At 67.8% G+C, this 14,376-nt stretch overlaps 1 protein-coding gene across 1 annotated transcript; it reads right to left on the reverse strand.

The window, feature by feature from the left end:
* Positions 1–569: 569 nt before the first annotated feature.
* DES (desmin) lies at positions 570–7,002 on the reverse strand. The gene is made up of 9 exons (XM_013960454.2): positions 6,366–7,002; positions 4,287–4,347; positions 3,864–3,959; positions 3,615–3,776; positions 3,369–3,494; positions 2,677–2,897; positions 2,470–2,519; positions 1,971–2,053; positions 570–1,663 (listed from the first exon to the last, which is right to left on the reverse strand). The coding sequence occupies exons 1-9, from the start codon at positions 6,914–6,916 to the stop codon at positions 1,622–1,624; spliced, it is 1,392 nt and encodes a 463-aa protein (XP_013815908.2). The 5' UTR covers positions 6,917–7,002; the 3' UTR covers positions 570–1,621.
* Positions 7,003–14,376: the final 7,374 nt, after the last annotated feature.

The raw sequence follows: 14,376 nt of genomic DNA on the forward strand, positions 1-14,376 counted from the left end.
CAACCCTACTGCCCTCCCCGGGTCCCACTCCCTGCCAGGGATGTGTGAACCCTCCAGCTCCCCCCGGGCCAGAGCAATCCTGAATCTCAGCAGCCCATGGGATGCTGAGTCCCAGATTCCTGCCATGTATCCCCCCATCGCTGGGGCAGAGGAGCCGTAGTCAAGAGCCCGACATGCCAACTGTGGGGAGGGGGTGAGGGGGTCGTGTGTGTGCACAGTGATCCCACAGAGCCTGCAAACCAGCTCTGGGCTCAGCTCCCCGTAACTGGGGGCCATGCTGCAGCCCCCAGTGCCAGCAGGTCCCCCCCTGCCCTTACGGGGAACTGCAAAACCCTCCACGGTGGGCAGCAAAATTGCTCAGTGGTCTGGAGCAGCTGCTGCGCAAGGGAAAACTGCACTGGGGGGGACTCTGCAGCCTAGAAGAGAGATGGCTCAGGGAGGCATGACACGGCTGGTTCCCCCCGTCCCTCCCAGCTCAGCCCTGGGGGTCCTGGGCGATGCCCCCCGGGTGATGCCTCCCCACTGCCCCCTCCCCATCCCTGCCCCAGACACATGCTCAGAGGATGGGGTCATGCTCCGCTGTTTATTTCAGCCGCCCGGAAGAGTCACGTACACGCAGTGGGGTGGGGGTGCAATGGGGCGAGGGGTGGGGGCACCCTCCGGCCCCCTGGGCCTCTCTCCGGCTCCTCTCTTTCTCTCCCCCCTCTCTCCCACTCACTCACTCCTTCTCTCGCCTGTGTCCACCTACGGTTTTCCTCTCTCGGCTCACCGAGCCTGCCCCCAGCGCAGCCTCCTGCGGCTGGGGACCCCCGCGGCCCCCAGCAGCGAGGGGGGCACACAGCGGGGCCGACGCGGGGCAGCCCTTCCCAAGGGGGAGCCGCTGGCAGAGCTGCGTCCCCTTGCGCCGAATCTGGGGGGGCGGGCGCTGCTCTCCGCCCCGCGGGGCTGCCTCTTGGGCAGGGGGGAGCCCAGGTCTCTGGCCCCCCAGGTGGGGGGTGATGAAGGCTGGGAGCACCCCGGCTTCAAGCCAGGCTGGGAGGGGGGGGCTCGGCCCATCCCCAGCTCCTCCCTGTCCCCAGCATCACTGCCCTCTGCCAGGAGAAATACCAGCTCCAAGGAGGCCAGTGGTGCCGGCACAGGGAGACGGTCCCTGCTCCTGCAGGACGAACCCCAAGTCTGTGCCCGGAATGGGCATGGGGAGGGGGTTCAGGGGCACGGGGGGATCCAGAACCTGCTGCTGGGACCATCCGGCTCTCCGGGGAGCTGGCAGAGGCCACCACCTGCTCCCCCCACCCCGTCCTGCCTGTCCCCTCCGTCCCTCTCTGCCGCCCCCAGGACCGGCCCTGATCCTGATGCTGGCATTCCCACTGCAAAGCTGCCAAAGCAGAGCGCACGTTTCGAAGCCGAAGGAGAGAGCCCGGGGGGCATGGGGGGCAGGGGGTCTGGGGGCGCTGGGGGCGTCCGGCAGTGCTGTGCCCCGAGGCGGCTGCATGGGGTCCCTCGGGCAGTGCCGGTGCGAGCGCCAGAGGGGGATCGGGGTCGGGGGGGAGCGGGTCGGGGCTCGGCGCTGGGAGGCGGCAGAACGGAGGCAGGGATGGAAGGTGCCGCTGGGCAGCATCGTCTACAGCACTTCATGCTGCTGCTGGGTCGCCTCACTCACCACCTGCCGGGAGAGACATGCCGTGAGATGCAACCCCCCCAAGGCCATGACGGGGCAGAGCCTAGCGTGGAGCCCTGCCTGGCACCAAGGACCCGGCTCCTGCATGCCCACAGTGGGTACAGCCCCCAGCGCTGGGTGCATGCGGGGCGAGGGCCTTTCTGCTCTTCACACAGCTGCAGGTGCCAGGAATACATGGCCTGAGGGCTAGCCCATCCCCCAGACAACGGGAGCTTGCCCAGGGGGCGAGAGCCCACCCCTGCCCTTGAGTCCCATGGGCTCTCCTGGCCCCAGGGCACTGCCCTGCACTCACCTCCCCATCACGGGTTTCAATGGTTTTGATCATCACAGTCTTCTTGGTGTGCACTTCAGAGCCACGCTGCTCCGGGCTTGTCTCTGCAGGCAGGAGGACACAGGGATGTGGCCAGGCGTGGTGACAGCCACCACGGGGGACATGCCGCACGGGGACACAACATTTGGTCTGGGGCCAGTGGGGAGATGCCTGGCACACGGACGGTCTCCAAGTGCCCATGCCGTGGCCATGGTCTTCAGGACCCCCAAGGTTACCCCCACCTCAACCACAGCTCATGGCAAGCACCCTACGGAGTGTCCGCCCCCCATCGGCTCAGCATGGCACCCATGGGACCCTGAAGGCTGGGGGGCGGTGGGGGAGCTCCCCCCACCTGCCAGCCCAGCTGCGTCCCTCCGGGAGGGAGATTTGCCCCGTAGTCACCCCCCCGTGCTAGGAAGCCCCAGGGACTTGGCCCAGGCCCCACGCAAGAGCCACCCCCCACCCATGCGGCAGCTCTCACCTCGGAAATTGAGAGCAGAAGCGAAGGTCTGGTGCATGGGGATGCTGATCCTGCATCAAGACAGACAGGAGAGCTCAGGGCCAGCCCACGCGGCCAGCCCCAGCCCGCACAGCCACGGGAGCAGGACCGGCCTCAGAAGGCTGTGCAAGGGGTGGCAGCCCCGAAGAACAGCTGACCCTGCCAGTCCCCCCCCACCCCGCCGCTCACCGGTTTTCCTCGCCCTCCAGCAGCTTGCGGTATGTGGCGATCTCCACGTCCAGGGCCATCTTGACGTTGAGCAGGTCCTGGTACTCCCGCAGGTGCCGGGCCATCTCGTCCTTGAGGTGCCGGATCTCCTCCTCCAGCCGCGCAATGGTGTCCTGGTAGCCGCTGGCCTCCCCAGCGAAACGCTCCTCCATCTCCCGCATCTGGCGCATCAGCGAGTCGTTCTGCGAGGACAGCGGGGCTCAGCGCCGGAGGGACCGGAGGGGCCTGGGGCACCTGGGGGGTGCTGGGGGGGGACATCTGGGGGGCACTGGGCTCAGTGCTGAGCGCCTGGGGCAGAGCCAAGGAAGGGGGCAGGGCAGATCCAGGAGGATGCAGGGGGAGAGCAGGGCTCAGCGCTGGGAGCCCTGGGAGGTCCTGGGGGAGAGCTGTGTCCAGCTCTGGGGCTATGGGGGCACCCAGAGAGAGTGGGGCTCAGCTGCACTGGGGTCAGGGGCAAAAGGGAGGAGCAGGGGATCGCACAGGATTTGGGTGTGCGACACACAGGTGCCTTCGGGGCACACTTGCCCCCAGCAATGAGGCCTCTGGGTGTGGGCTAGATCCAGCTGATGTGGGGCCGCGATCCCCGAGCAGCCTCAGAGCAGCAGGTCCTTGCAGGGGAAGCCGAGGTTTTCCCCGCACCGCCTGCAGCTCACCGTGCCCTTGAGGGCATCGATCTCGCAGGTGTAGGACTGGATCTGGTGCCGGTACTCCAACATCTCCTGTTTTGCCTGCCGCAGAGCGTCGTTGTTCTTGTTGGCAGCCTGAGTCAGGTCAGACACCTGGGGAGACAGCAGGGTCAGCGGGTGCTGCTGCCGGGCTGGATGGGACCGCGGGGACCTGGCCACCTCCCCATGCCAGAGCCTCCTCTGGGCTCAGCCCGGACCCCACCACCTCCACACCTTGGACTTGTACCACTCCTCGGCCTCAGCGATGTTCTTGGCAGCGATGCTCTCGTACTGGGCGCGGATGTCTCGCAGCGCGGCCGTCAGGTCCGGCTTGGAGACGTCCATCTCCACTTGGATGTGCTGCTCCTGCAGCTGCGCCTGCAGCTCCCGAATTTCCTGAGGAGCACAGGGAGGCATCAGAGCACCCGCTCCGTCCCCCAGCCCCGTCTGTGCCCAGGGAAAGCCAGTCCATCCCAGACCTACCTCTTCGTGCACCTTCTTGAGGAAGGCGATCTCTTCCTGCAGGGACTCGATGCGTCTCTCCAGGTCGATGCGTGCCAGTGTGGCTGCGTCCACATCCTGGGGGGACATGGAGAGTGATGGGATAGCAGTGGGGCCAAATGCACCTGGGGGCACGGGGGAGTGCAGGGCTCATGCTGGAATTGGCAAAGCTGCCCATGCTACTGGCTGGCAGGGCAGAGCTGCAGCCCCTCAAGGGACCGCTCGGCTTCCCGGTGCTACGCGCTGGTGGCCACAAGGGCCGGTGGCAGTGCCCTGGTGCTGGGGATGTGGCAGCTGGGGGAGCAGCCCTGCCTGGGGGTCTGGCTGCCGGGGGGAGATGGAGGGGGAGGGGGAGGCTGGGACCCCGGGAGGTGGCCAGGGCAGCGCTGGGGGACGGATACTCACGGCTCTGAAGGCAGCCAGGTTGTTCTCAGCCTCCTCCTTCAGCTGGATCTCCTCTTGCAGCCTGGGGGCAGAGAGGGGGCATTAGGGGAGCCCAGACAGAGCCCTGTCCCCTTGCGGTGGCATCCCTGCTCGCCGTCCCTGCGCCCAGCGTGGCCTGGTGGGAACACAGCAGACTGTCCTGCGTTCCCGGCGGGCGGAGGGAGGGCTGGCCGGGGGCCAGGGGCTCTTCCTCCCTTTCCCTATTATAGTCAACGCCGGAGAGAGCACAAAGGCATGAGGTCAGCTCGGTGCCACGCTCGCTGCCCCGGCCCTTATAGGGGAGAGTGGCCGGCAGCCGGGGGATGGGGTGCGTGTCCCGACACGGGGGGTTGGGGGGCCCAAGGGATGGCCGCAGGCAGGGAGATGGGGTGTGGGGGGTGAGCCCAGCTGAGCTGTCCCGGGACGGCAGGAGCAAGGGCGGGCGCCGGACACCCAGCTCAGGGAGGAGGGCAGCGCAGGGACCCGTGGCGGGGCGGTCCGGGGACCTCAGCTGTGCCATGGGAGTGGGTGCAGTGCCAGGGTATGGAGGGGGACCACGGGGATGTGGCCTGGGGCCGTGACCCTGGGGCAGGGGCTAGGCAGCTGGGGAGGGGGCAGGCTGCGTTGCAGGAGGGTCGGTGCAGGCAGCCGGAGCAGAGGGAGGTGCCCAGGGCAGTGTCGGCACAGCAGGGACGCCAGGAACATGACACCCAGTTGTTCCTCCCTGACATTCAGGGGTCGTCAGCCCTCAGCCCCCAGCCCGGCCGGCAGGCTCGCCGGGGCCCTGGGGCCACGCTGGGGCCAGCACCGCGTGCAGAGCACCAGGGGCTCTGCCCCACTGCAGCCCCTGTGTGTCTGCGGCAGGGGCTGGTGCCGTGGGCGGGAGGCAGGAGGCAGCAGGTCGTGTCACCCCCGGGAGAGGGGGGCTCCAGCCTCCTTCGCCCCCATGCCCCTCTGTCCTGGCGGCACAGGAGGGAAGGAGCAGATCAGCATCGGAGGCTGCTGCAGGGGCAAGCAGCTGCCCCAGCCCCCAGAGCGCTGGTGCCAGGGCCCCCTAGGCTGCCTGGCCACAAAGGGTACTCGCCATCCCGGGGGCTATGTCCCCTGGCCCCCGCCCCGCCAGCCTGCTGCATCCTTGGGGGGTCTTCGCTGCTCCCAGGGCACCAGGGGCACCGCAGCAGGCTGAGCAGCTCTGGCCTGCGGAAGCGTGGCCGCTTCCTCCCCCTCCTTCATGTCCGGAGCTGGCGGAGTATCCTCCGCCCCGCTTCCGCCTGCCCACCTGGCTCCATCCAGTCGTCCGTCAGGGCTCAGCTCGCCCACGGGCCGGGCGGTCATCCCCAGTATGAGCGGTGACGGGGGACCCCGGGAACCTGCCCGCTGTGCGCGGTGCTGGGGCAGGGCTCCCCGCAGTCACCCAGCGCTGTGTTCCTGGGCATCACAGCCTGGGCCTGGTCTTGCTGCAGCACCCAGGCAAGGGAGGATGCGGTGACACCCCTAGCTCCCGGGGCTGTTCTGCCTGCTGGGTGCCCATGGGCACCTCGCAAAGGCTGGCACAGGCTGGCAGTGGCCGTTCACAGTGCCCTGCTGAGGTTTACAGGCCTGGGCACCTCTCTAACCCTGCCCCATGCTGCCAGGCCAGCTCCCCTCTCCTCCTGTCCCAGTGCCACGGGTTGGGGAGCTCCCAGCACTGGGTAGGTGGTCCTGGGTGCCCTTCTCCCTCCCAAGACTTGCAGTCATGGTGCCAGGATGTGGCACAGGCTGTGGCCCTGCGAAGTGCCCTGCGGACGGGTCTCCAGCGAGCAGCCAGAGAGAGGCACCGCAGCGGTGCTCTCCTTCCCAGGGAGATGGAGCAGGGGTAAGAGGGAGGGAGAAGAGAGGCCCCATGATAGGCTCTGGGCCTTGGGAAGGAGAACAGGGCACTAGGGCAGCACTAAATACCCAAGGGAACCTGGTGCTTGCTGAGGAAGGGCTCTGCCCCTTTCCCCAGGGATGGAGCCGTGGTGCAGAGATGGGGGGAGGAATGCTGGGGTGGCCCGCGGGGCGCGCAGGGGTGGTCCTCACCTCTGCTTGAGCTTCTGCAGGTCGTCGAGCAGGTTGTCACGCTCGACCTCGACGCGTGCCCGCTGGCTGGTGAGCACGTCCACCTGGCGCCGGAGCTCCCGCAGCTCCTCCTCGTACATCTCGGCCACACGGGTGGGCTCCTTGCCCCGCAGGCGGTTCACCTCGGCCACCATGAGGGCATTCTGCTGCTCCAGGAAGCGCACCTTCTCGATGTAGTTGGCGAAGCGGTCATTGAGCTCCTGCAGCTCGACCTTCTCGTTGGTGCGGGTCTGCAGGAACTCCTGGTTCATGGCATCGGCCAGGCTGAAGTCCAGCAGCTCCCCGGAGCCCTGGTAGGCGCTCTGGTAGCAGCGCAGGGGCGTCACGCGGGTGGTGCGGAAGCTGGACAGGCTGGGCACGGCCGAGGTGCGGGACACCTGGTAGACGCGGGAGGTGACGGAGCTGCCGCTGCCTTTGCCCCCGAAGGAGGCGCGGGAGAAGACCGGGGAGGCGCCGCCGAAGGTGCGGCGGTAGGAAGAGACCCGCTGGCTGGAGGAGTAGGACTGGCTCATGGTGGCGGCGGGGCGGCAGGCGGCGCGGCTGGAGCAGGGCGCAGGGGCTGGCGAGCGGCTGGGAGCTCGGCGAGGTGTCGGGAGGGGACCCGCGCGCCGGCTATTTGTATCCTGCTGACATCACCGGCCCCTCCTGCTCCCGGACAGCTGGGGGATTCCTGCACGGGCCGTGGGCGGGTGCCTTCCCGCTGCTGGCGACGGCCCCCCGCCCCCTCACCTGTGGGGACGGCCCCCCGCCGGGGTCCCGTGTGGCTGGAGCAGTCTGGGGACCCGGGGGCACCCCCGGACCCCCCTGTGCAACAGCCCCTCCAACACCACCGCCGCCCTGCCCCATCCGGGGCGCTGTCACTGGGGGTGCGAGGGGGGCAGCCTGACGGGGACCCCCAAGCTCCGCCGGGACCCCAGTCAGGGCACGGGGCACCACGCAGGAGTGCCAGGACAGACAGACTGCCTGGGCTGAGGCCACGGCGCAGGGGGAAGGGGACTCAGCCCTTCACACCATCATTTGCCCCTCCTTGAGCCAGACCCCATGTGCTGGTGGCCACGTTCCCCAAGTTGGGCTTGAGCACCCCAAAATCCCCCTGGGAGTGCTGTGACCTGCCCCACAGCTAGAGCATCGGGCTCAGCTCTCAGTGTGGGGCCAGGTTCAGGGGGACCTGCCCCAGAGAGGGGCCTGAGGGGGGGCCCTGGGGGGGGGCAGTGTGGGGGGGTCCCTGCCCTGAGCACGCTGGGGCTCATCCCACCACCCCAATGCCCCCTCCCCGCTGCGCGGGGGGCCGAGGTGGGGCTGAGCACCAGTCTGGGGCTGGGCGCCTCGGGGTGGTGCTGAGTGACCCCGAGCAGGTGCTGGGTCTGGAGCGGCCCGGTGACGTCAGCACCTGGGTCCTCACTCTGGCACATTCCCGAAGCAGCAGACACCCAACCAAAATAGCCTCCGTAGATCATACCCTGGGACATGGGCGGTATTTATAGCCCGGGGGAGGCACCCTCTTAACCCGTCCAGCACTGAGCACGCGGAGAGTGCGGCTGGCCAGGGACTCTGCCCGGAACAGCCCTGGCCCCCCCGATCCTCAGCCCCCCCAGCACGGGACGAGGTCCCTGGGCCGGCCAGGGCCCTGCAGGCTCTGCCCTGTCCCCTCTGCCTCCCCCTACAGCGCTGCAGTACTTCGAGGAGCAGAAAGTCCTGCCCAGATCCCCAGATCTCTCCAGGATGGGGACCACTCCCCCTGGGCCCAGCTGAGGGTCAGGCAGAGGGGAGCAGAGACCCTCTCCCAGCTCGGCACCAGTGGGTTAAGGCTGTCCCTGTCACTGTCCCCAAGGATGGGGTGCATGGGGGACCCCTGCATGGGAGCAGAGAGCCGGGCATCTGCAGCCCAGACTGCACCTAGTCCTTCTTTACGGGACACCCAGGCATGGGGCCAGCACACCAAGCCATGGTCCCCGAGCCGGGGCATGGCTGGGAGCAGACGCCCATCATCTGGGGTGCTGAGGGCACAGAGCATCAAGGGGCTGCCACAACCCACCAGGGAGCTGCACGATGCTGTGCTGTGCCCCCGGTATTGACCAAGCTGGACTGAGGGACGGGGCACAGCCTGGTGGGATGGTGAAGTGGGTCACCTCCCCTGCTCATGAGCCTAGCGCAGAGGATGCTGCAGTCCCCCAGCCCACAGAGTTGCCTGCAGGCAGCACCCGGGGCCCCACCACAGCTTCCCACAGTGGTTCAGGGCAGGGAACCTGCACCCAGTGACCTCAACCCGGCCCAAGCCAGGCTGTTTTGGCCGGCATCAGCTGGCATAGCCCCAGCACCACTGTCCCCAGGGCCACACTGGCCCTTCCCGGCCGGGCCAGTGCCAGGACGCCCTGGCAGAGAGGGGATTGCAATGCTGCCAGGCTCGGGTGTCTCAGCAGCAGCAGTGCTCAGTCCTGCCCGGCCCCCGCACCTCCCCAGCCCCCCACGCCGGCTGAAATGGAGATGCCAAGGGGTGTCAAGGCTTGCCCGTGGCATGGTAAGCTGGGTGTCCGGGCTCGGCCGCTGCAGCATCCTGCCCTAGATGTGGCGCCTGGGGACTGCCCTGTCCCCTGGAGTTGGCTCCTGCCTGCTCGTTGCCAGCCCATGGCCGTGCAGGTGGGCAGGAGGCTCCAGGCCCTGCATCCCAGCCAGCCCCCCCAAACTCTCGCATCTCTGGAGCTCCTCCAGGCCGCCTAGACACAGCGTAATGCTGCGGCTTCCCGGACGGTGCACGCTGCCTGGCGGAGCCTGCCTTTAAAAGGGAAGGTATTTTCAGATGGGGTTGTTTCATCCCAGCACGGGGCAGGGGGGAGGGAAGGGGGGCTTGGGGGGCGGGGGGGAGAAGATGGAAAAACATACAGCATCCTTCCTTCTCCTGGCCCTGCTCCGAGCGTGCCCTGTGCATCCCTGAGCCCCGGCACGCCTGCTCTCCTACTCCACCAGCCCCCACGCCAGCTCTGACCCAGGCAGGGACTCGCTCCAGCCCTCGGGGCTGGGCACGTCCCCAGGGCTGGCGGGGCCCCATGTTAATGTGGGCTGACCCATGGAGCCAGGCCACCACAGGGCCAACCACACCATCACCATCGTGACCCCATCCCCCCACCCCGCCGACTGGGGGAGTGGGGCAGGATGCCGGGCAGGGCCCCCATGGATGGCATGTCCGGCAGTGCTGAGCACCCTGCCCTGGGGTCTCAGGTAGGGCCTCAGCACTGCAAGACCCCCGAGGCCTGGAGACCCCTCGTCCCCATCCAGGCCCGGCGGGGTGGCAGGGTTAGGGAAGAACGTAGCAGCCTGCTGGGCTCCCCAGGGCACTGGGACAGGGCTCCCCAGCATCCTATGCCTCCCAGCACATGGGACCCATTGGTGGCAAGCCAAGGAGCAAGCAGCAGGGGGGCTTTGGGGGGCTGCAGAGCCACAGGGCAGGGGGAAAGGAGGCTTGGGGTGCCCGCAGGAGGGGAAATGCACTTTTGGGCTGTGATGCTAGGAGGGGAAGTGGCTCAAATGGGTTAAAAGAGGAGTATTTCACTGACCCTGCTCAGGGTCAAACTTTTTTAAGTGGTCTTTCCTCAGCTGCCCAGAGCCTTCCGGGCTCTCAGCAAGGGCAGAGGCCCCAGGCTGTGCAGGGAGGGTGGACAGACGCGTCGGCCTTTCCGCAGGCTCTTAGGAAATCCCTGTCTCCATGCAGGATCTCAAAGCACAGGAAGCAGATGGACAAGGAGGAGAAGAGGATCTGGCCCCATATGGTCCCATTCCACAGACCCTGCCCCAAGTGATCCCATCCCAGGGACCCTGCCCCATGTGGTCCCATCCCAGGGACCCTTCCCCATGCAGTCCCATCCCACAGATCCTGCCCCATTTGCTCTCATCCCAGGGACCCTTCCCCATGCGGTCCCATCCCACAGATCCTGCCCCATTTGCTCTCATCCCACAGACCCTGCCTCAAGCAGTCTGAGCCAGCTGACTGCCCAGGGGCTGCAGAAAGCGACACGTCACTGCCTGCAGTGCAGGGACAACGGGACATTGCAGGAGCGCCAGGGCAGTGTGGGGAGACGCTGAGACCAGGAGGGGAGCTGCCTCCCACCGTGCCCAGCCGGTTTGCCCTCCTGCGGCTCTGGCCCAGGACAGGCTGACCCAGGCTGGCCGAGCCTGGGAACTGGGCCCCAGGCCCATCTCCAGGCCCCAGCGCTGGCCCAGCCCCAGCTCCTCCCGGGCCTTGGGAGGAGGCTGCAGCCGGGAAGACGGCAGGGAGCTGGAATGTCAAACAACTCCGGTCGTGACTTCCCCATGAGCAAAGCCAGCTGCATCCCGCAGCTGCCCCTCCTCCCCGGCCCTCCCTCCCCGCTGCCTCCCCTGCTCCCCCAGGATTTAAACCGCGCGGGGAGCCAGGCACAGCCTCCCCGGGCTGTGGGCACCTCCAGGCCTGGAGCCGGGCAGGGTGTGGGGATGGGGTGCCAGCCTCTCCTCGGTCCCCCATCCCACAGCACCGCAGGCCACCAGGATGGGTCTGGTGCTCCCAGGCCCCCGGCACCCTCTCTCGCCTGGCCCTGCACCCACTGCACCAAGCACAGATGAGCGGATGGATGGGAATGAAGCAGCCAGGGCGTCTGTCCGCCTCCTTCCTGGCCGCTGGCCGCCTCCTTCAGTCCCGCTCCTTTTACAGCCATGTGCCTCCGAGGCGCCTTTACCCTAACAGGGAAGGACCGTGCGGCCCATTCCCCGGCGCTGACAGACCCACTTGGGCGCGTGCTATTGTCTAAATAGGAGATTGTTCTTCTTCCCCGCCTGGACCACGGCCCAGCCCAGCACGCCCGGCTTGCAGGAGCTCTCGGGTGCTGTGCACGCTGCTCCAGCCCCCCCAGGGCTCTGCTCCAACCCGGCCACCCCGGCCCCAGCACCCAGAGCACCCACTGCTCACCACAGCTGCCTCTGCTCCCTCACCCACTGCAGGGCTCAGAACTGGCAGTGGGGACACACACGCGGTTCTGGCGGGCCCAAATCCCCATCCCTGTGTCCCCAGGCAATGGGGATGCTGAGGATGACTGGTTGCCTCTGAGCGCCACAGGGATGCTGGGAGTGTCTGGTTGCCCCCGTGGCCTGTGTCAGTACTGGGGGGGTCCAGCAACCCTCCATGACCTATATGGATGCTGGAGGGTGTTTGTTTGCCCCCTGGTCTTTGTGGATCCTGGGGGTGATCTGTTGCCCCTCAGGGCCTATGTAGATGCTGGGCAAGACCAGCTACCTCCATGGTCCACGCAGATGTTGGAGGTATATGCCTGCCTCCGTCAGTCCTGTCTGGCTGCCCCCGTGGTCCATGGGGATGCTGGTGGTGTACATCTGCCCTCATGGTCCATGGGGATGTATACCTGCTCCTGTGGTCCTTGGAGATGCTGGGGGTGCCCAGTTGCCCTCATGGCCACATGGATGTAGGGCTGGCTGCCCTAGTGGTCCATGGGGATGCAGGGGGTGTCTGGCTGCCCTCACCCAGGCCTTGATGGCATCACCCATGCCAGCGAGATGAGGTAGTGGTTACCACCCCAGCCTGCTGCATCACTGGCGGCTCATGTAAGGCATCGTGGCCATTTGCTCAGCCTCCAGCAATGTCCAGGCAGTGATTTCACTTTCCCATGCTCAGACACGTGACCTTGCGTGGGGGTTCAGCATCTCCCACACGGACCGCCCTGCTCTCTCCGCAGCAGCCCCTGGCGCCGGCCCGTCACTGCCGTGCCATCACCGCCGTCACCTTGCCAAGGCCTCGCGGGGGGGTCTGGCTGTCACCGCGGCCACATCCGAGCAGGAGAAGGGGGCGGCACTTCCTGGAGCACTGGCTCTGTTTACAAACTCTGTCCTAGGACGTCTCAGCCCTTAACTCCTTCCAGCAGGGCTCAGCTCTGGCTGCCAATGCCCCGCTCTGCCCTGTCCCGGGGAAGGCTTCCTGGTGCAGAGGCAGCATGGCGCCAGCCCTGCCGATGCCGGGGCGTAGGAAAGGGCATGGCGCCCTGCTCCCACGGGCCCAGCTGCCGTGGCCTGCGCACCCAGAGGGGGAGCGGGAGCCAGCTCTGAGGGAGCAGCGGAGCCGCCTGGGGCTCGCTGCAGCACCCGAGGGGGGTCTGAGGGGCGGAGGGCAGGAGCAGCACGTTCCCAGGCCCAGGCGGGAGTGGGAGCACGGTGCTGGGGTGGGGGGTTGGCCACGGCAGGTGCTGTGCAGACCCCGGCATCCAGCCAGGGGAGAGTCAGAGATCACCCGGAAATAGCCTGCGGGAGCTTTTTCTGGAAGTCCCGCTGCTCCAGGAATAGCTGCGGCATGCCAAGGCGCTGCCCTTTGCTCACCACGCGCAGGGTGTGAGCAAGGGCCACATCCGGCCCTGCCACTCATCCTGCACCCCCAGCACCCCTGACACTCAGCACCCACCTGCTCCCGACACCCCCAGCCCCAGCACCCCCATCTCTGGGTAGCCCCCTGCTCCAGGCACCCACCCACTCCCAGCACCCACGGGCTCTGGGCACCCACCAGCTCCAGGCTGCCCTAGTTCCAGGCACCCCCATCCCCAGGCACCCTCATGCTCTGGGGACCCACATGCTCCAGGCACCCACCAGCTCCAGGTGCCCACCAGCTCTGGCCACCCACCTGCTCCAGGGACCCACCCGCCTGGGGACCCACTGGCTCCAGAGACACATCTGAAGCAGGCACCCACCCTGCAAAAGGCTCTGGGTGCATCTAGCCACCCATGGCACAAGCTGGGGATGGCCCTGCAGCACCCAGTGCTGAGATGGGGGCCTGCAGCAGCTGAGGGTGACGCTGCCGGCAGAAGCAGAGGGCTGGGGCTCCTCAGCAGGGCCCCATGGTCAGGAGGGTGCTGAGGGTGAGCGGGATGTGTGTGAGGCCCCAGTCCAGGCCGTGGTACTGGGGGTCTGCCCTCAGCCTGGTCCTGTCTCTGCAGGGTGCTGGCCCCTTGTTTTGCTGTGGTGGCCGTGGTTGACATGGAGACCCTCCAGCTGTCTGCTCGCGGGGTGCCAGGCAGTGGGGGCACGTTGTTTCCTTGGGGGGAGAGAGGCAGGTGGTGGGGCTGGGAGCATAAATCCAGTGCTGTCAGGAGTTCCCGGCACGGCAGGTCCCGGGGTCAGGGGCAGCAAGACTGCCAGTTTCCAGTTGCAGGGCATGGCCAGTGTCTCCGGTAAACGCAGTGCCCGCACTGGTGACTCAGGAGCTGGGAATCCGGCTGGCATGGAGGACCTGGGCCCTGTGCATAGCTCACAGGGCTGCCACGTCCCCCTCGCACCGCACACCTGGCCCCAGGATGTCACAGGGTCCTGCTGGGAAATGATACACAGCACTGATGGAAAACCCGCTGCCACTGCCCTGCCTGCGCTCCTCGGCCCACTTTGGGGGCTGGGCCAAGGGCAGGGGCCACCCTGATCTGCACCGGGCCCCGGGTCCCTGGTGGCACTGCTCCCCCTCGCCACTGTCACTGGGTGCCCTGGTGGGCAGAGGCCATGGCCAGGCCCTGCTCCATGGGACTGTGGTGCTGGGGGCTGGCAGGCGGCTGGGGTCTGCCCTGCGGCAGCACCCTGCCTCGCGGGCGCTGGGTCTGCCCGGCACCTGCCTGGGTGCAGAGTGCAGGGTGCGGAGGGCTGGGTGCAGGCTGGGGGCTCCCTGGGTGCGCCCGGTGCAGGGTGCCCCGGACACACAGTGCTCCGGATGCCCTGCCACGGAGCCGCGTGCGGATCAGGCTGCTCGAGGTACAGAGCACTCAGGCGGCCTGGCGCAAAGGGTGCGCGGGGCGAAGCTCAGGGCGCCCGGTGCAAAGGGTGCGCGGGGCGAAGCTCAGGGCGCTCCGGTGCGCGCGCACGCTGCAGGCTGGGTGCCCGGTGCGCACTGGGCCACGGGCAGTGCCCCGAGGGCCCTGGGCGGCCGGGCGCCCCGGCAGCCCCGCACACACCGCCCCGGGGCATC

Source organism: Apteryx mantelli, chromosome 6, assembly GCF_036417845.1.
Source record: "Apteryx mantelli isolate bAptMan1 chromosome 6, bAptMan1.hap1, whole genome shotgun sequence".
In the NCBI taxonomy this organism is placed as follows: domain Eukaryota; kingdom Metazoa; phylum Chordata; class Aves; order Apterygiformes; family Apterygidae; genus Apteryx; species Apteryx mantelli.